This window comes from Mus caroli, unplaced genomic scaffold (assembly GCF_978045245.1).
Source record: "Mus caroli unplaced genomic scaffold, Mus_caroli_1 scaffold_17, whole genome shotgun sequence".
Lineage (NCBI taxonomy): Eukaryota > Metazoa > Chordata > Mammalia > Rodentia > Muridae > Mus > Mus caroli.
Window position 1 is genome coordinate 1,489,134 of NW_028227272.1, and position 21,971 is coordinate 1,511,104.

Genomic DNA, 21,971 nt, shown 5'->3' on the forward strand with positions numbered 1-21,971 from the left:
CTGAGGCAGAGAGGCAGGGTGGCCGTGCTCAGCACGGGGACAAGGCAAGTGGGCGGGCGGAGCGGCTGAGGCGAGTGGGAGACCGCGGAAACCCACGCGACGATGGGTGGGTCCCGGTTGCGGGTGGCAGGGAATGAGATCCTCCCCTCGGCTCTAGCACGGACTGCCTGGTCCCGCTGCCTTCCAGTTCCCTTGACAACGACGCCTGGCGCGGGGCGGAGCGAGGCGGGGCCAACTGGCTTTGAGGAGAAACACTGAGCCGCTCGGTCTTCTGAGCCTTCCTTCAACCCTCCCCGCCTTGCACACCTAAAGGACGACCAGTCCTGGGCGGCCCCCTTCACTTCGGTGATTCTGTGTCCTACCGCCAAAGCCCCTGGTAGGAAACATCTTTTGGTGCGTATACCAAAAGCTTCTCCACCTGTGGTTCCCAATTCAGGACAGCCAAGCACCCGTCCTTGCTCAAATGCCGTAGGCCCCCACTCACTCCTCTGACGCAGCTCTGGTTTGGCACGGTTAGCTGATCTGCTTGGTCCGCTCGCTAGGCCTTCACCCTCAATCCTAAAGTCCCTCTGCCCCTGAGGACTGAGCATGTTTTCTTTAGGGTGAGATAAGGTGGAGCTGAGCCAGCGACTGGATTATAGAGACTCATTTGAGTGATGACTAAAAAAATCTCTTGAATAATGGATCTTAAACCTCTAATTCTGAAGATTATTTTTAATTACACTAATGAATTAGTTTATATTTTAATTACGTGTATGGGTGTGAAGGTGGGCATGTGTACTCCAGTGCAGATACCAGTGGACACCAGAGACGCGCTCTCCCTGAGGTTAAAGTTGCAAGTGGTTGTGGTTTGGGAGCTGAATTGTGATCCTCTATGAGAGCAGTAGAGGACACCGCCATCTTGTACACTCACGACTGCACACACCCACACATACAGTCCTGCTACCAAGTGACATAAGTTTGCAGAACCAGAAGGAAATGGGTAGAAACTAGAATTTTGCGGGTGCATTTTCATCTACAGCTGATCAAGGCTTTGGGAAGGCTACCAATGCTAGTTTCTCCTTGAACACCCAGACACTCCCACCTCACCTTGTGTGCTCCACAGGACTCCTTGATGATGACAGACGGTGTCCTTTGAGTCCTGGCCCCCATGACATCCAAAGACAAAGCAGTGGTGTCCTTGCCAGTTTCTCCCTGGGATGCCATCCTTGAGGCTGCCAAAGACCAGCTGCCATCTCTGGATTCAGACTCGTCCCTGGTGAGCAAGAGCTTTCTCCTGGATATTAACTGCCAGCCTGGGCAAGGACAGCTTCGGGCACATCTATCTCTACAGACCCCACTTTGGTCTATGGACTTTATTTTCACTCATTAGTGTCTGGGATTACTTCTGGGTATCCACTTCTTCCAGGTTTCTCTCTGGGTTTGCCAGGACTCTTGAGTGTGGATATTAGTGCTCTGTATCTCCAAGGCCACTCCTGCTGTGGTCCTAACTCCCAGGGGGACTCGGTGCCAAAGCCCTGGTCTTCCCACCCTGCTGTTGGACTGCTCTCAACTCTGTTGGGTCAGGTCAGGTCCAGCTCCAAGCTCTGAGAGTGATGACCTTGCCAAGGCCACATGGTATGGTCTGGGAGGGATTCGGCCACTTGAGGTGAGTTGGGGTCACTGACAGTATCAGTGGCCATTTATACAGGTGAGAGGGATCCATTGTGATCCACTGGTTAGAGGCTCAGCACAAAGGTTGGCACAAGACATTTCAAGTGAAGAGCAAGGGTTCTAGAAGCAAGGTGACTAGTTTATGCTGTACCTGGGTGTTTTAAAGATGAAGGTGATGGAGCTGAGTGAGATTCAGGCATCATCCAGTTCATAGTGAATGAGGCAGAAGAGGTAGACAAGCTGGGTGTGGTATTGCACGCCTTTAATCCCAGCACTCGGGAGGCAGAGGCAGGCGGATTTCTGAGTTCGAGGCCAGCCTGGTCTACAAAGTGAGTTCCAGGATAGCCAGGGCTACACAGAGAAACAGAGAAACCCTGTCTCGGAAAAAAAAAAAAAAAAAAAAAAAAAAAAGAAGAAGAAGAAAAAGAGGTAGACAGTGGCAGTGCCAAAGTGCCCTAGTGCTGTCATTGCCTTGTGATGTCCGTGTGAGGTGGCAGGCAGTGTCAGCTCAGCCTCTCTCCATTAGAGACCAAGTCTCCTGTGTTAAGTGACTAGTTAGTATGAAAGTGAGTTGGCCTCCATTCTCACTGCCTCTTCACTACCGTTGTTCAGCGCTGGCTTTAATGCAGTGTCCATTGTATGCATTAATGCAGCATCTGTTGTGTGCATTAGCACAGCACATCCATTGTGTAATTAATGCCGCATCCGTGTGTGCAAGGCTTGCATATGCCCTGTGAAAAACGAAGCCCACATCTCACCAACAGGAGGTATGCTGCTAAGCCTGTTTCAAATGGGCAGCAGAAAGCAGCACAGAACAAGGCCCTTTGTCGAGAACTGATCTTCCCAGACCTGCTCCTGGGCGGGATGTGCAAAGTATGACTGCCTTTTCCTCTAAAGTGCCCTGGTCTCTCTGCAGTCTGACCGTGAGGAAGAAGAGCCCTTCATCTTTCAGCGGAACGAGCCTGTCCTGATTCCAGACCTGACTGAGGAGCTGGCTGAAGACCCTGTTGGTGTCGATGAGTCAGGGACCTGGGTTACTGCAGGGAGGAGTCCTTCACCTGAGGTCTGTAGGACACTGGCCTTGGGAATTCTGGAGGGGAGGGGAGGGGAGGGAGGTCGTCCCAAGTCTCACAAGGATTCCACGAGCAGTGGAATGGTTAAACCACTGGTTTGGCCTCTCTTCCTCCCACAAGGACAGCCTGGCCATCGGGTATATAGCACATGAGCATGCCCTCCCTCAGAACTAGGAGCACATTTGATTTTCTCTCTGATTTCCCACCCTGACCTGTGTTGTTTTCTACCAAGACATTTTATATTGTCTGGCCATTGTCAGAGCTGCATGTCTCAAGTGTCTCTCCATAACCTAGCTAATTTTTAGCTGAACTTATGTTCAGCTACTAAGTGATCCAGCAAGGAAAGGAAGGGATGTGTTCCACAAATGCCTGCACAGTGGTGCTTAATGCTACCCTAGTAGGAGATCAGGGAGAAGTGGGAAACAAACAGGAAAGGCTACAACACAAGCTCTAGCCTCCTAGTTGCAGGAACTACCAATGCCATAGCTATAATCATCTCTCTGCCCACACCCCTGGGAGAGACCAAGACCTCTATGTAAACTCAAGCAATCATCCAGAGCTGGTGGAACAGGCATGTACTATGAGCTACTTGGAAACTAGCAGGAGCATCAGAAGTTAAAGGCAGGGGCTGGACAGGATGATTCAATAATTAAGAGAGCTTGCTGCTCTTGCAGAAGACCCAGATTTGGTTTCCAGACCTACATGGTAGCTTACAACCACTTTTAACTCCCAATTCTAAAAGATCAGGCCCCCATCTTTTGGCCTCTGTAGGCTCCAGCACAAATGATACACATAAACACACGTACATATATATGTATAATTATGACTAATACTGGAAGGTGGTGCTATATGCTTTAATCGCAGCACTCAGAAGGCAAAGGCAGACAGATCTCTGAATTTAAGGATAGCGAGGGCTAGCTCAGAGAAACCCTGTCTCAGAAAAGCTGATAGGTAGGTAGATAGCTAGCTAGATAGATGATATTCACATCAGTGGCTTGATGACGAGAACGGTTGCTATCTACGGATCCCACCTGAGGCTTTTTATCCTTGGCAACCCCAGCCTGTCAGACCTATTAACACTTGTTGAAGTTGCTGAGGTGAAACATACTTCCCAATGAAAACACTGTAGAATCCAAAACCCATTTTAAAGGCTAAGCTGGGCTCCAGGATCCACTCAGCTCTGGGTAACCTGTCTCTGCTCAGTTAATCTTAACATCATTGAAGCAAACTGGATGTGTGAGGGCTGAAGAGGATCTCCTGACCCATCTTCACCATATCCATTGCCTGAAGCCAGCCCTCAGAGGAGCAGGTGTAAACAACACCCCTTACCCTCCACAGGAGGATCTCAGAGGCCAGCTGGGGCTCTGGCCACTTTAGGTCACTTTTTTGGTTTGTTTGGTTTGGTTTTTAGAGATAGTGTTTCTCTGTTCTGAATGTTCTACTCATTCTGTAGACCAGGCTGGCCTTGAACTCTGAGATCCACCTGCCTCTCTGCTTCCCAAGTGCTAAGATTAAAGGCATGAGCCACCACCACCCAGCAACACGATTTTCATGAGATATTTTCTTCCTTTCTGTAAGGATTACCACCTCCTCTGGGAGAGAAGTGATGGGGAGTGAACAGTTTAAGAGATAGTGGCAATGACTATATGACTTGACAGACTGCTGAACTCAAGGGTCAAAGTGAGACCTGGCAATGGTGGTACATGCCTTTAATCCTGACACTCAGGAGACAGGCAGACAGATCTCTGTGAGTTCGAGACTAGCCTGGTCTAGTTCCAGTACAGTACATTTAGAGCTATATATAGTAAGAATCTGTCTTGAAAAAAAAAAAGATCAAAATGGGGCCCATAAAATGGCTTGGTGGGAAAAGGTACTTGCTGCTTAGCCTAACAGCCTGAGTTCCATCCCTGGGACCTACAGAGAAGAGGAGAACCGACTCTCAAAGTTATCCTCTGACCTCCACTTAATCATGCATGTACACTTCCCCAAAAGTATGTCTGCAGGTGTTCATAGAAGGTGCCGTTTCTTCTCTAGCCACTTCTGATTCCTGGGAGATTAGCCATAGAGCCCAGAAGTGAATGGATGGTAACATCAGAGGACTTGGCCCATCAGGAAAGAAGAGACCCTGGCTGGTCCTGCTGTGTCAAGAGCAGCCCAGTCCTTGTGGATGCCGAGGAGGCGCACAACTGGCTGGAAGGAAGCCTTAGAAGCCCGTCTAACCCCAAAGGATCCCTGAGTCCCCCATGGTGTTCCCAGGGAGAGGCCACCTTTCCTTCAGCAGGAGAGCTGGAGACAGAGCCCTCAGATACTGACTGTAGAAAGGCTGCAAAGCGCAGAGCCCTCCGCAGGGATAGGAGGAAAATGATAGAGAGAGAGATCCTTCAGAAAGTGACCCAGGGTGCTCAGAGCCCAGCCTGTGGTGACCAAAGCCAGGCTGCAGAGGTAGGACCCCAGCAAGAAGCAACCTTGGAGCAGTCTCAGGAAGGATGGCCAGTTCTCTCCCTCAAGGTAGGTGTCTGCATGGCCTAGCCTGCCCTCAGGTCCATCCCCACTGCGTGGGCACATTCTTGCCACACTGCTGAGGAGGGAAGCAGCTGCTCAGGACCTAAGGCCCAGATCCCAAGTCCACTGCTGCTCCTGTGACAGTGTGGGATAGACTGGCATGGAGCTCACCCTCGGGGAGAATTAGTGGCAATAGCAAGAGAAGCCAACTCCAGCCTTCTTTAGAGAACACAGAAATGACCCAAGTGTGAATGCTGACTGTCAGTCATGCTAAGACAAGCAGTGCTACAGAAGGGAGGTCCTCAGTGGGCAGATGTCACCTGCCAGGAACAGCTGTCCAGTCACAGTGTATATGATCGTGCACTGGCAGGGAGACAGGCTGGGAACAGGAGAGGCCATCCTGCTAAGACACTGCAGCAGAGGAAGGGGTGTGAGGGCCACTGGGAAAGAAGATCTGTAGACCACAGCAGGGTTCCTCCATGGCTGAGCTCTTCCTCATTATGGTGGTGGGTAGGCAGCCTGTGGCAAGCACAGCTCAATCTATGTGGTAACCCTATCTACGGGACAAGAAAGAAACCCGTCATACTAGCCCTGTTTTCAAAGAGAAGAGTAGTCTGGTCAGCTGTGTGGATATTGGAAGATGGTCCAGCCTGGCATGGGAAGAACACGCACCTCACCCCTGCATCACTTTAACATTGTACAGAGCGCAGCACACAGATGTGCTTGAATTCTTCATTGCTGTTTACATAAACCAACAATTTCATTCTGTTCACCCTCACCTACAGGGCTGCAGGAGTTTGAAAGGTCTCACATAAGCATGTATCGTAGGTCCCTTGCCTCCTCCCTCTGTCATACCAATGCCTGCAAAGCCATTTGGACCAGGCTCTCCAGTCTAAGCACTGCTTGAACCACCAGGTTCTTTTTTTTTTTTTTTTTTTTTTTTTTTTTTTTTTTGGTTTTTCGAGACAGGGTTTCTCTGTATAGTCCTGGCTGTCCTAGAACTCACTCTGTAGACCAGGCGGCCCCAAACTCAGAAATCTGCCTGCCTCTGCCTCCAGAGTGCTGGGATTAAAGGCGCGCGCCACCACACCCGGCACACCAGGTTCTTAAAGTTGCAAAACTTTTCAGACATCTTAAATTGATATGAACCTAGACAGTTTAAAAATTACATGGTGATCTGGGTATAGGGAGGCAGAGACAGGTGATCTTTTGAGTTTGAGGCCAGCCTGGTCTATAGAGCAAGTACCAGGACAACCAAGACTACACAAAGAAACCCTGTCTCTCACACACACATACACACACACACACACACACACAATTACATGGTGGAAAAGTATAAGATGTGCCTCAGTGGTAGGGTACTTACCTTGCATGCACAAAATGGGTGTACACCTGTAAGTCCAGAGCTCGAGAGGGAAAGAGGTTGGAGGATCAGACATTCAAGGTCATCCTTGGCTACATAGTTCAAGATGAGCCTGGGCTATAATGACATCATGTCTGGGGCAAAAAATGGAGCTTCCTCTAGGTTAGCCATCTTTGTGCCCCAAAGTACTGACACCCCCCCCCAATAAAAGCCACTTAAGGAAGGAGGTCTCAAGAAATGTAGGTCTCACATTAAAGGACTCACTTAGTGTGTAATCAGTCACAACAGACAGGACATTCATTTGCTAGCTGAACCCAAACTCCAAACACCACTCTAATGTATGGTGGTTGGAGTCTGGGCTGGGGGCTTCCAGGTTGTTGGCCCCTTATCCAAGGAACTGAAAGCAAAGGCTCACACAGATGTGCAGAAGTCATCTTTTGAAGCAGGATAACTTTATTGGAGCTCAATAACAGCAAATAAAAAGCTATACACTGTCAAGGGCTCCTTTTTTTTTTTTTTTTTGTATTTCGTCTATTTAAAACTTTTTTTTCCATTTTTTTAATTAGTTATTTTATTCAATTACATTTCCAATGCTACCCCAAAAGTCCCCCAAACCCTCCCCCCACCAAGGGCTTCATTTTATGCAGTCTAAAGGAAGTGGGGCTGGTTATAAGGGCATAAATTGTATGGTTCTATATTTTGATTGATTTTTTTCCTACTGCACGTGTTCCTTTCCCACAATGCATCAGATTTTAATCACCTGAATAATGCGTAGTTCTACACAGGCACAAAAGTACAGTAACTAGGAGGTTCTCCGTAAAAGGTTATTAGAGACACAGATTTTCCTTACGGCCTTAACACTCAAAATTAGTTCAGGCAGGATAGCTCCTTCTCTTCTTCATACCCAGATACACTGGGAACACACTTGAATAGAAATTGTCTAAATTTGATTGTTAGGGAGTTGAGGGCAAAGGTTTATACAGTAATCCAGAGAGATGGGGATTCCTGAGCTGGATGCAGGGCAGGAGTGTCAAGGGATTGAGGTTGCTAGGTGCAGTGTTTGAAGAGGAGTTTGTCTGTGTGGTACACGCAAGTGAAGGAACTACACTTCCAAATGTATTATTATAATGGGGGTGTGGACAATCTAAAACCAAACTGGGGGTGGGGCCCTAAGCTAAACTATTTCCTGTTTGCCCCCTCACTACAATGGATGATCATGACACTCTCCACTAGCTGCAGCTGATGTGAAGGGGGGTGGGGAAGTCCTGCAGCCCTGTAATCAGTGTTATCATTTCAGCAACTTGAAAGCTGGGACTTGGATTACATCCTTCAGAGTCTGCCAGGGCGACAAGACAGCCAGGGCGACAGTGCATCCAGAAGTGCATGGTGGTTAGCTGACCGCTGCCAAGACCAAGGTCTGACTTTCAACCCTGAAGCCCAAGCCAGTCCGCACAGCACCTCCTTCCAAGCCTCAGGGGCAGGGCTATGAGATGGGCAGGGGCCAGCTGCCCCTTACTACCCTCAGCACACATTTCAACCGGCCTTACAAAGACTTTACTCGTTCATCATACATGCGTGGTCAGGCCTTCAAAATTGCCCTGCCCGGTGGCTCACCACTTTCCTTCCTCCAGCTTCCTTCCTTCCTTTCCTCCTTTCTCTCCTGAGGGAAAGTACAACCTGCCTTTCTCCCCTCAGGCAGCTTTCACACTCCTGGGTCCCTCATTTTACTTGAAAATGAAGGCAGAGGACATCATACTCTCCTGTCCTTGTAGCCTTGCTGTGGGCAGCTCTGTAAAAGGCAGAAGCTCCTCACGTTCTGCCCGCCGCACAGGCCCCCAACAGCAGGTGCAAGCACATCTGAGCTGAGGAGCAAAGTCAGGGCCTATTCCAGCCAAAGACTCATAGACCAACAGCCTCTGGGCTGTTTGAAACAAGACATTTTTTAAAGTTTAATTTTATTTTTTCTTGTATGCATGTATGTATATGAACCATACATACATATATATGTGTCTGTGCATGTCCAGAAGAGGGCAGCTGATCTCCTGGAACTGGAGTTCCATATAGTTGTGAGCTACCATGGGAGTGCTTAGGATTGAGGCCAGGTACTCAGCAGGAGCAGCAAGTGCTCTTAATCACTGAGCCATCTCTCCAGCCCTAGCTCTAGTTTGTGTTTGAGATGAGGTCTCACTGTTTAGCCCTGGCAGACCTGGAATTTGATGTGTTGAACTCACAAAGATCCCCTTGCCTCTGTTTTCTGAGTGCTGATGTGAAAGGTATATACCACCACTGTGTCTTTTGTTTTTGAGATAGGGTCTCACACTGTAACCCAGGCTGGCCTGGAGCTCTTGACAATCCTGTTGAAGACTTCAAAGGTCTGCCACTACTGAGCATGTGATAGCAAGTGCCGTGCCAGCAGAGCTTCACGATAGGACAAAGCAGTCCTCTGCAAGGACACCCTCTGTGGAGGGTGCTGTGGCAGGAACTAGTCTGTTTTTAAATGTTCATGGCTCTTTAATCAAGCCGTTCCTTTTTAGTTTTACTTTCTTGAGACATATAGTCCAGGCTGACTCAACTTTTTTTTTTTTTTTTTTTTTTTTGAGACTGGGTTTCTCTGAATAGCCCTGGCTGTCCTGGAACTCACTTTGTAGACCAGGCTGGCCTTGAACTCAGAAATCCACCTGCCTCTGCCTCCTGAGTGCTGGGATTAAAGGCGTGCGCTACCATACCCGGCAACTCAGACTTACTCTATACCTGAAACTGGCTATGAACTCCTGATCTTCTTGCTTCTACCTCCTAAGTGGTGAGATTGCTGCTTCTACCAACCAAGCTATTTCATTTGGAAATTTTCTTGTAAACACATACCCAAGGATACTCACAGCTATGTACTTTAAAATGTTGAAAACTTGGAAACAGCCCATATCAATAGGGGTCTAGCTAAATCACGCTCCTCATAGAGTGCCCTCAGCTCACTAACAAACTGTATTCACAGAAAGACGTAGTGTAGTATGAGCAGGGTTGTGGTGGTGCACAGAGCCAGGCTTTTCTCTGTGAGTTTGAGGGCAGCCTGGGCTACAGAGCAAGTCCCAGGGCTAAAAAAAAAAAAAAAAAGAAAGAAAGAAGGAAAGAAAGATAGATAGATAGATAGATAGATAGATAGATAGATAGATAGATAGATAGATAGATAGATTAGGTAGGTAGATAGATAGATAGATAGATAGATAGATAGATAGATAGATAGATAGATAGATAGATAGATAGATAGATTAGGTAGGTAGGTAGATAGATAGATAGATAGATAGATAGATAGATAGATAGATAGGTAGGTAGGTAGGTAGGTAGGTAGGTAGGTAGGTAGATAGATAGATAGATAGATAGATAGATAGATAGATAGATAGATTAGGTAGGTAGGTAGATAGATAGATAGATAGATAGATAGATAGATAGATAGATAGATAGATAGATAGATAGATAAGGTAGATAGATAGATAGATAGATAGATAGATAGATAGATAGATAGATAGATAGATAGATAGATAGGTAGGTAGGTAGGTAGGTAGGTAGGTAGGTAGGTAGGTAGGTAGGTAGGTAGATAGATAGATAGATAGATAGATAGATAGATAGATAGATAGATAGATAGATAGATAGAAAGATAGATGTCTAAGAGGGAGTAGCCCAGAGACAGAGTGCTTGGTATCAATGCACAGGCCCTGGGTTCATTCCCAAGTGTACACACACACACACACAATCAGTCAATTTATATGATAAGCCTGCTTGCTACATTTTGAAGGCTATTTGCCAAGTGGAACTGAAAGCCTCAGGACAAGCTGGGGTGGACACATTGGAGCCTGAAGCTCAGCCTCAGAGAGGCAGACCTGAGCTCAGCAGCCCCTCTCCTGGCAATCCCCAGGACACAGCTCTGGACCCTCCCAGGACATGCTCCTAGAACAGCTGGCCCTCCTGTGTACCGCTCAGTCCAGAGTCTGCAACCCTACCTGGAAAGTATCTGCTGACAAGCTCCAAGACACACAAGAACAGGTCGCCGGAATTAGGTGAGACTTCCCAGCAGCCACAGCCATTTCCTTAGAGCCGACCTGCCTCTGGGCCATGCTAGTTGGGCCTATTTAGGCAAATGCTGCATTTTCTGTTTTCTTCATGGTAAAACAGAGGTTCAGATTGCTGTGCCTGTCTCAATCCATCAATGGCAAAGCTGTGTCTTGTTCCCTAATGCTAAAGGTACTTTGTCTTCACTATCTACATAACCAGTGGGAATGGGATAGCGTAGGAGAATAGAAGGGCTGTGGGCAGCAACCTGCCCTAGACATTTGGAAAGACAGAGTGAAGCTGGGGGTGGCAGAGGTGGAGATGGATCCCCCAAGGCCTGCCTTTCCCACACACTTCTGCCACTGCTGTTAGGAGTCTGGGAGTCTTTTCTGTGAAGTAGTTGGAAGTTCTGCCGGGCAAGCAGAAGGAGCAGACATGGCGAGGCCTATGCTTTCCAGTATGAAGTCCACCAGCTCCATATGACTACTAAGCACCAGCAATGCGGCTACTGGGCTGCAGACTTTAATTATATGGATCTACTGGACATGACTAGCTTGACTACATAAACAGCCACCTGTGCTAAGTGGCCTCCAACTGAACAGAACAGAAGGAGGTTTATGCTAGAGTGAGCTCAGCCTCACACCGGCTTGGCTCTACCACTGTGCCGCAAGCGTCACAAGTCTTCTTCCCACTCTTTTGTTGTTGGGTTTTTTTGTTTGTTTTTGTTTTTCAAGACAGGGTTTCTTTGGCTGTTCTAGAACTTGTTCTGCAGACCAGGCTAGCCTTGAACTCACAGAGATCCCCCTCGCCTCCTAACTGCTGGGACTAAAGGTGTGCACCACCCCACAAACCCCAGCCTTCTTTTTACTTTTTTTTTTTTTTTTAGATTTATTTATTTATTGTATATGAGTACACTGTAGCTGTCTTCAGACACACCAGAAGAGGGCATCAAATCCCATTACAGATGTTTGTGAGCTACCATGTGGTTGTTGGGAATTGAACTTAGGACCTCCAGAAGTCTGGAAGAGCTGTCAGTGCTCTTAACTGCTAAGCTCTCTCTCTCTAGCCTCTTTTTACTTTTTATAGTCTTTCTAGAAGGCCAGAGAGATGGCCCAGTAGTTAGGGGCACTGATTGTTCTTCTAGGGGACACAGGCTTGATTTTCAGCACCCACACAGTGACTCACACTGCTTGCAACTGCAGTTCCATGAACCTGGTGCCCTACCTGGCCTCCGTGAGTACCAGGCATATAAATACCGTATAGAGATATATACAAGCAAATACTCACATACACTTTAAACTGTATAAACTATATAAACTGGGTGGTAATGATGCACACCTTTAATCCCAGCACTTGGGAGGCAGATGCAGGTGGATCTCTAATGATGAGTTAAAGGCTAGCCTGGTCTTCAGGCAAGTTCCAGAGAAGCCAGGGCTACACAGAGAAACTATGTCTTGAAAAACAAACAAACAAAATATATGTATAAAGTCTTGCTAAGTTGCCTGGGCCTTAAACTTTCCATCCTCCTGCCTCAGTTTCCCAGGCACTTGGGATGACAGGCCTATCTACCAGCCTAGCTGATGTGTAGCATGTCAGACTTGCCCAATTCTATAGGGTAGTACTGGCCTGTCCTGATGGTGACTCTGAGCACACATGGGTTGCAGGTGCCCACCAGCACCCAACAGGGACATGGTCAATAGCCGCTATGAGCACTGTGATGCGACCAGCCATCAGGTGGCAGGGAATCACATAGAAGGGCCGCCCTGCCCTCCCATTGCAGAAATGCTTCAGCAAAGCCTGGCTTTCAAACTGAGCGAATCCAGAAACTAGCAGAGAGTAGGAGGCTGAAGACAGAACCTCCCACCATCTTCATGGACCTACGGCAGACAGAACCGTCAGAACCACCAGAACACCAGTCTCAAGAGAGGTACAAACAGTGCTAGGAACTGTGCCTGCAGGTGGGAAAGGGGAGCAGAAGGCAGAACTCATCTGGGTTGAGCATGTTGTACCTTCCTGTCAGCGCATGGCAGGAAGCCCAGTGCCTCCTTAGCTTTGACTGGCTACCACCCCTTGAATTCCCAGGGAGGTCCCTAGGTGAGAGGCAGGCCTGGCAAGGAAGCTGGAGAGCACCCTACAAATCCTTTTATTTTTTTTTTCCCTCCCAGCTCTGAGCATAGCTCCTCTGACAGTGAGGAGGAGGAAGTGGAGTCAGCAGGCTCAGCACAGGCGCCATCTTCCTGGGAACAGAGGTAACTTAGAATCTCTCCCTTACTGTACACTGGGCCCCTACACATGTAAGCTAGCATCTAGTGTGGTGCGAGCGGCTATCATTGTATTTTATAGCATGTCATAAATAGCAGGCTTGCTCTACCCAGCTCCCCACCCTGGCAGCTTGCTCCATCTTCTGAAAACAGCTTCCCAGTTTGATTGCCCCTGCCGCTGGTCCCAGCAGAAGAGAAAGTGTAGGGCCAGAGGTTAGCCAAAAGTGAAAAGTTCTAGTTAGTTAAAGAGCAGCATCCAATCAGGGACATACCTGGGGGCCCAGACCATGGTGAATGAGAAATATGGGTCCAAGCTGCCACAGCACTGGGACTGTTAGTACAGACCTCAGATGTAAACTGTGACTATCCCCCGGAAAACAGAAGCAGGAAGGGCCAGCCTGGTCTACAGAGAGAATCTTGTCTTCAAAAACAAAATAAAAAAGCATGAGGGCAGGAACTCAAACAGGAGCTGATGCAGAGGCCATAGAGGGTGCTGCTGACCAATGTACTTCCCATGGGCTGGGCCCTCCCCGTCAGTCACTAAGAAAATAAGAAAATGCCTTACAGCTGGATTTTACTGAGACTTTTTCTTAGTTAAGGTTCCCCTCTTTTGGATGACTCTAGCTTGTAACAAATTGTCATAAAACTATCCAGGACAATACCCGTTACAAAGAGGAGAAGCCACAAGGTGTGTCATCTCTCATCCTTCCCAGACAGATTGCAGGGTGCTCAGACACTGCCCTTGCTTTGGAATGGAAACTGAAGCTGCTAAGACATTCCTGTTTCAGTTTTGGGAGTTCTGGCCATCAGGTGACAGGGCTTAGGTTGCTTATTTTGTGTCACAGGTACTGTACGGGAAAGAGTCAGCTTCTTCAGCAGCTGAGGGCATTTCGGAAGGGGGCTGTTCTGGAAACCAAAATACTCAGGCCCCTGAAGATACAGCCGGATCACAAACTCGGAGAAAGAAGCACATAAAACTCTGAGCCGAGAAGCAGAAAGCCCAAGATCTAGGGGACCCTGAGACACAGCTGCTCCCTGCTTTGGGGCAGCTACAGGCAGCTCAGGTAAAAGAGCTGAGAAGCAGGTTGGGTGGCAGACTTTCTACCACGCAGCCCTGGCAGTCTCTCCAGGATGCCTGTTTCTAACAGCATGGACCTCAGGGGCTGGGACCCTTAGTCTAGACCCCACGCAGCCAGCTCAAGCATAGTTAAACCTTTGTTGTGGTGTTGGCAACTGCATCCGGGCCTCTCCCGATCCCATATTTAAACACATTTATAGTTTCCTATAGAAAATTTCCCCAGGTTCCTGGACTCCTGGCATTTCATGTACCTGAGTTAACACACCGATACAGATCTGACGGAAAGGGAGCAAGAACTGAAATTTGCTTTCTCTTTTTAACTGAGACACAAAAGCACACATAGGTTTCAGGCCACTCCAAATCAAAGGTGGCACCAATCTTTGCTGGTCTGAATAGAATACCATACTTCCTGGGAGTTCTAACACTGTGTGAAATGCAGTGGTACCCAGTCTCCCTTTCTGGGTACCCAGTAACAGCTGTGTGATCAGCCAAGACCTGGTCCTCACGGGACACCTGAGCTTCCTCCACCTGTTACTTTGCAAGCCTGGCCCCACCACCAACACCCCACAGACTCCATCTTTAGGACTATTTTGTACTTGCTGTCTCAGCCCCTTTGGTTTCCTGCCACTTCATCTCTCAAGAGTCTGCCCCAGGCTGCTCCATGAAAGAGCAGAGAAACCACTATGGAGGTAGGGTGTGGGTGGTGTGGGAGGGTACTTGGCATCTAACATGTTTTAGCATTTGGATGGAGGGCTGGTGCTACTGCCAGCTGCCCAGCTGCTAAAGATAAGCAAGAATCTGTGTCAGGCTTTGAGCCACACAAAGATCAGGTCCTATGGCAGGTCACTGGTAGGCAGCATTAAGCCCACATAATCCTGTCCACAAACCCACAGGGGATGCTACCATAGTTCCAATCCCAAGACATGTCCTTTCGAAGCCACCTGCAAGTTGGGCCTCTGCCAAGACCACAGGTAGCCTCCCTGTACACGGACTCCAGCCTGCCCTGCCCACGTGCTGAGGTCCCATGCTTGAACTCCAGGGCAGCGTGACTCCTTCCTCTGCCCAGCAGCCTTCACTTCATCCACTTAACCGGCAAGAGCAAAGGCAGCCACTGTTCCGAAGCCCACACTCTCCCAGCTCATAATGTCAGAAAGCTTGCTGAGAATGACTCACAGTGACAGACAATAAACTCTACTGCAGTTTCAGCTGCACCTAGGAATCACCGGCTTTCAGGAAAGCTGCAGGGTGGTAGTGGGCAAGCAGATCAGTCCAAAGCCAGATCTCCACTTGGGCAATGTCCATCATTGCCTCAGAAGATCATGCAGGAGATCAAAGAGGCCAAGAAAGCAAGTACAAAAGATTCTAAAGGTGGGGTCTTAGGGGTTATAAAACTAAGGGTCACTTCATAGGACTGGGTGCAGCGCCATCACGATACACACCTGCCACCCAAAACACTCAGGTTTCCTCATTAGGAACAAGACTACGAGGTAGAGACAGGATTCCAAACAGAAAGAAGCGGAGGCCCAGTGAACACGGAGGGAAGACAGGCTCCACATGAGAACCCAAGAAATGGCCAATGCCTATCAGTCCGCTCCCTATGCCTCAGCAGGGACATGAACCTAGACCTGGGCTGCATGGGCAGAGAGGGTCTAGGTCTCTGCTGTTTCCATGTGCACCCCAAGAGGCCTCGAAGCTGGTCCTGGAGAGAAGAATCACACCATACAAAGGCTCATGACAAGGGCTGGCATTTACTATTAAAGAATAAACAATAAGCCTGGGTCGTGCGTGATAGTGAAAGAGCAGAAGCAGAACACATGTCAGAGTGGTACCCTGGGCCAGGGAGAGGGCTCAGCAGGGAAGACGCGAGCTGCTAATCCTGGGAACCTGTGTCTGCTGCCTGAGACCTGTGAGTCCATGGAGACAACCAACAAGCCAGCCTCCAGCCTCCACATGTACATGGTGGCGCACACCTCCTGCACATACATACACTTAACATGTTTTTTAAAACACGTATTCAGTCATGCGTAACAGACATACTATGTGGATCGAACATCCCAGAACTCCACAGCTTCAAAAACTCTAATGATTTCATTAACTACTAACAAGGTGTCTACTTCAGTACTCAGCCACTTCCCCCGAGCATGGGTGTGGACTGACCACAGCAGTTCACCTTACAGTCAGTGAGGCTTGAAGGAAAGGATAAGGCAGCCTGGGTTCCCCACCTCAGGAACAGTTGCTCAACCCCCAGCTTCCTCAGGGGCATGAGATCTACAGAGCAGCTCTGAATCTGCAAAGGGAACCCCAAACTCACCCAATTCTCCACTGACTCCTGAACAAGCCCCACATTGTCCTTTAGAGTGGCTGAAAGGAGAGGGTGCTGGCTGTGCAGTAGTCACGGGACAGCTACACAAGCCTCATAGTATAAGTGCCCACCAGAGAGCACTGCAGAGGACCCCTCAAACCCATGCACAGCCTTAACGATGGGTGTGGTGCTACACACCTTTTTTTTTTTTTAAGGTTTGCCTACAGCCTGATTTTTAAAATATTTTTATTTTGTTTGTGAATACACCATCACTGTCTTCAGACACACCAGAAAAGGGCATCGGATCCCATTACAGATGGCTGTGAGCCACCATGTGGTTGCTGGGAATTGAACTCAGGACCTCTGGAAGAACAGTCAGTGCTCTTAACCACTGAACCATCTCTCCAGCCCTTGGTGCTGCACAACTTTAATTGCAGCACTTGGAAGGCAGAGGCAGACAAATCTCTTGAGTTAAAGGCCAGCCTGGTCAACAAAGTGAGTCCCAGGACAGCTAGGGCCACACAGGGAAGGAGTTATAAAAGGAAGGTGTCATGGGCCTCAACTCAAGGGACATTAACAGCCACCTGCAGCTGGAAATGGGGGGGGGGGTGGATTCTCCACCAGGTCCTGTGGGGGCAGCCACCCCTTACCAACATCTTGACTGAACTGTTGGAGGTTTCTGTTAGAGAAGCCACCAGACTATGGAGCCTATAGTGCAGGAGACATATGCTCCCTTCTTCTAGCTCTGTGCCGTGGGTACAGTGAAGGTCCTTTTGCAATGTCCTCATGGTGACCACAGGACACAAAGAGGTGGTCCAAAGATATTCCGATCAGGGTTGCTGTACTGACTGTCAGCATCAGAAGTGTTGGGCCTGGTGGCTTCTGGAGAAGTTTGAGTTGCGGAGAGCATCATGCATTGTGGTCAGGCTCTGGCCTCAGCAGGTCCTGCTCTGTACACTTAGGGCTATGCTGCAAAATGGGTGAAGCACAGTGGCTGGCATAGGTCCGATCTTCCTTGTGCAGCCTATCAGGTGTGGGAAAGATGGCATGGTACTACCTTCAGCAGCCAACTCATCCAACAGCAAGAAAATGCCTGTCCAGGAACCTCAGTCCTAGGCCTGACAGCCAGCTCAGACATGAAAAGAACCACATTGCCTACAACACACCACCGCATGAGACCTAGTGGGCAGTACTATGCCCTGCATTGTGGGTAATGTAGCCTTTGTTTTATAGGCTGATCCACAGAATGCCTTATAGTTCAGTTCCTAAGTCACTTACCTAATCTCCATTTCATCCATTCTGGAGTTGGCTAGAACATTTGTGATGGAAGAAACCGTGAAAGTTTGCTATTTACTTATTCGTTTTGAGACAGGGTCTTTCTATGTAACCCGGGCTGTTTTGGAACTCAATATGTAGAACAGGCCAATCTAGAACTCACAAAGGTCCTCCTGCCTCTGCCTCATGAGGAATGGGATTAACAGCATATATGTTGACCCCACCCCCAACCCCAAAAGTGGTCTGGGTAAGTCATGCAGACCTCAAACTTGCTATGTTGTCAAGGATAGCCTTGAACTTCTGATCCTTCAGCCTTGGTCTCACAAGTGCTAACAACTCTATCATACCCTGTTTGTAGGGTGCTGGGTATCGGTCCCAGAGCTTTGGTACTGTCAGGCAGATAGCTATTCTACAGAGTTATGTCCCCAGCCCCATCTCTTTAGTGAGTCCCTGTTATCTTGGACATCCATTACTAAGTCTTGTGGGAACTACACATTGGTACACTTGTAACTTGTATCACATATACAAAGGAGCATGTGCACATGAGCATATAAAATTCTGTCAAAGCGGGGCTGGAGAGATGGCTCAGCAGTTAAGAGCACAGACTGCTCTTCCAAAGGTCCTGGGTTCAATTCCCTGCAACTACATGGTGGCTCACAACCATCCGTAATGAGATCTGACTCCCTCTTGACTGTCTGAAGGCAGCTACAGTGTACTTACATATAATAAATAAATCTTTAAAAAAAAATTCTGTCAAGGATGGCACTGGGAATAAGTACACAGCAACATGGGGAAGGGGAAAGATAATGTCGGGAAGAGAGACAGTATTAAAGAAAAGGGCCCCTAAATAATTTTAGCTCTACTTCCAGAAGGGAAGCTTTAATTCTCTCAAGGCTTCCTTAGAATGGACAAATCTCAACTAAGAACTAAGTGTTTGGCTTCCGAAAGGAATCTTGCTAGGGATCATTGTGCAGAGGCTACTGAGGAGGCTACTGAGGAGACTGTGTGTGCCTGAGAACAGTATACATAGGGCAAGTGGGGTTTTCCTGTTCCCAACAGGTAGGTAGGCCATTCTCAAGAAGTTGAAAATGCCCCCTTGAGGGTCTCCTTTCCATAGAGGATTTTTTTTTTTTAAATAAAACTTCAGAATAATCTTGGGGCAATGGCCCACGCCTTTCAGCTGTTCCTGAGGATGAGGCAGGAGGATGACTGATCAGCCTGGGTAAAAGAACTTGTCAGCAGCAAAGCAGAAGTGGGAGATATATGCCAATTAGCCATCATCCATCCAGGAACAGTCGTCTCTCAGGTCAGTTCCCATGAGTCCTCAGTGACCTCCAACCCTGAGAGTCCCATCACAGATCCTATTCTGCCTGTTTCTGCTTCCTCTTCCTGAGCTGGGGATGGAAGCCCAGAGACAGAGGCAAGGACCCAGCTCAATTAAAAAAAACAATGCTGTGATGATCACCTCCCGGGCTCTTCCATATATATGATTCATATGAACATGCTGGAGGCCTAAGCATACAGAACAGCCGCAAACATGCAACTTTATTTATCCACTTTACTTACAATAAAAAACCATCTCTTATTTTCCTTGTGCAACTTTGTGACTCATGATTTTTCCTTATTAGATTGTAATCCTATCCAAGGCCTGTGCACCTCAAGAACCACTCTATGATTTCATTTATGAAAAAGTTCTTTAGAATAATTTTGGACAGCGTAATTTCAAAAGCTACTAAAACTGTACATAGTTCCTGTTAAGACACTTAAATATGACTCTACCTTGAGAATCTCATACTGAGACTTGGGTACGCGGTCTCCCTGAATGCCTTTCTATTAACCCCTGGACTTAAATCTGTTCAAAAACATTTTTGTTTGAGACAGGGTCCCACTACGTAGCCTTGGCATTCCTGGGACTCGATGTGTAAAGCAGGCTGTCATTGATCTCAAAGATCCACCTGTCCCTGCTTCCTGGGTGCTGTATTAAAATCCTGCACTACTACATGAGACCTGTTTCACAAGAAAACCCGTTCACCTAATTTAGTAAAACTGTGGTTATCTGTACAGGTGAAGAACAGCTACAACTCCGAGTTTTAGGCACCGAAGTAGGGAAGGCATGCAAGAAATCCAGTGAACCTAAACGTTTACTAGACCACTTTGTTCCCAGAGCCTCCTAAGTCCTGGTCCTATGTCCTTCACCCTGCCTTTGAGGGTCACCAGCAAGGTGCACACAATAGACAGCATTCCCGGGACTTGACCTCAAGGAACAGAAGGTCTGTTCAGAGAACTTCTGTTTCCAGTAGTTTTTAGCCGAGACCCTCCCTAGCTGTCAAAGTCTTGTGTCCTGCTTGGGGCTCCCTAAGCAGAAGTGGTGGTTCCTGGCTGGCCCACATTTCCCAGACTACCGCGCGCACACCGCTGCTTCTTCAGGAGTAAGCTCTGAGAGCTCCTTGGATTGGGTGGCACTTCTTCCAAACATTTTCTGAGAAAGATTCATTCTCCTAGCTGCTGTCTCCCTACGTGAATGTGTGTGTTCTGAGCCTCAGTATCCATGTTGATGAACAAGAACGTTCACTCACAATCATTTATTGACCTGTATGTTAAATTGCACACTGCCAGTGGTGGCGGCACAGGCCTCCTAGCACTTGGGAGGGGGAGGCAGGCTGATCATTGAGAGTTTGAGGCCAGCCTGGACTACAGAGAGAGTTCCAGGACAGCCAGGGCTATACAGAGTGACCCTGTCTGGAAAATCTTAAAAACAAAAAACCAAAAAGCTGCACACTAGCTGAGCTGAGTTGCCACATGCCACTCATGTTGGGAGGTTTTCTGCAATTTCAAAGCCACCCTGGGTTACATTGTGAGGCTCTGTCTCAAAACCCAAAAACAGCACAAATAAAAGCTGCAGGCCGAATGCCCCCTTCTTCTATGTCTTTGTTTTGGCCTAAAGACTAATGTGTTATTTTTGCTGACAAACCTCCAGTTTGTTCTAATTTGTCAGAGAACCCAAGGGTTACTAATCCACATGACATAGCCTGGACATCCTTGGACAGATGCAGATGGGCTGTTTCCCACCCTTTATAATACTGGATAATCTTGAAGGATACTCTTCACACATGTGTCTCGCTCTAGAGAACACGTGGCAATGTCTTGGTTAATTTTCAGTTGTCAATATAGGGAAGTTAGTACTGATATCCAGGAGGTACCCGACGGGTATGGTGGTAACCTTCCTACAAGAGTGCAGGCCAGCCTGCCCACTACTACCACCGAGACAGATGGAGTGGGGCTGACACTGTGACCAGCAGTGTTCTGTGTAATACCCATTCCTAGAAACGCAATCACCGAGCCAAGAGAATGTGCTTTTGCAATGCTTGGCTTTGCCAAGTTGCCTGAAGCCCATCTGCAGCTTCAGAACTTTCCCAGTCAATGTCTCAACCTCTGTATAGCAATATTCCACCTGTGAGATGGTGGTTACAGGTGGCGTGGTCCACTCCAGCCCTAGGGATAGGAGTTCCCTAAGCCTGGAGTCGGCCAAGGGCAGCAGTAGAAAGGCAGTTTGTACAGCTGGGCATGGTGGCGCACGCCTTTAATCCCAGCACTCTGGAAGCAGAGGCAAATGGATATCTTTGAATTTGAGGTCAGCCTGGTCTACAGAGTCCTACAAACCTACCTGCCGTCTAGTCTTATGGAGACACTTTCTAAATTAATGTTCCCTCTGCTCAGATGACTTGGACTTGTGTTAACATAAATCAGCACAGAGGGCTTTGTGGGAAGGTATTACTTTTTAAGATTCACTTTTATTTTATGTACATGGATGTTTTGCCTGCATGTATGTATTTGCACATATGTATGGGGCCCTGAGAAGCCAGAAGAGGGCATCAGATCCTCTGGAACTGGAGTTACACACATTTGTTAGCCGGTAAATGGGTACTGGGAAGTAAGCCTGGTCCTCTACAAGAGTAACAAGTGCTCTTGGGAAGTGTGGCTTTTGTAGCTGGGATAATACTGCAAACTATGGCCACTGTGTATCCTCCACCCCCCATGACTCCCTGCAGATGTGGCGTGTCATCTCAGGTTCTTGGGAGTAGCCCCACCATTTGGGATCCGTGTACCTCAGCAGGTTTCTCTGTCTCTGACTCCTTGCATTCAGTGCTACAAATCAAACTCGTGGCTTTGTGCATGTTAGACAAATGCTCTGCCACAAGCTGCAGGCAGAGGTCTGACATGCATCTATTTTGTGCATGTTTGCTGTGTGCGCGCGTGTGTGTGTGCGTGCATGTGTGCACGTGTGTGTGTGTGTGTGTGTGTGTGTGTGTGTGGGTCAGATGTACATGTCAGGTGTCGTCCCTCTCCACCTTGTTGTTTAAGACAGGGTCTCCCTGAACCTGGAGCTCACTGGTTGGACTAGAGTAGCTGCCAGGGAGCTCCA

At 48.1% G+C, this 21,971-nt stretch overlaps 1 protein-coding gene across 1 annotated transcript; it reads left to right on the forward strand.

Moving 5' to 3' along the window:
* The first annotated feature begins 56 nt into the window (after nucleotides 1–56).
* Dnaaf8 (dynein axonemal assembly factor 8) lies at nucleotides 57–15,765 on the forward strand. Its single transcript, XM_021184618.3, has 9 exons — nucleotides 57–393; nucleotides 1,106–1,258; nucleotides 2,570–2,716; nucleotides 4,761–5,234; nucleotides 7,889–8,006; nucleotides 10,499–10,640; nucleotides 12,413–12,559; nucleotides 12,798–12,881; nucleotides 13,739–15,765. The coding sequence occupies exons 2-9, from the start codon at nucleotides 1,151–1,153 to the stop codon at nucleotides 13,866–13,868; spliced, it is 1,350 nt and encodes a 449-aa protein (XP_021040277.1). The 5' UTR covers nucleotides 57–393; nucleotides 1,106–1,150; the 3' UTR covers nucleotides 13,869–15,765.
* The last annotated feature ends 6,206 nt before the right edge of the window (nucleotides 15,766–21,971 follow it).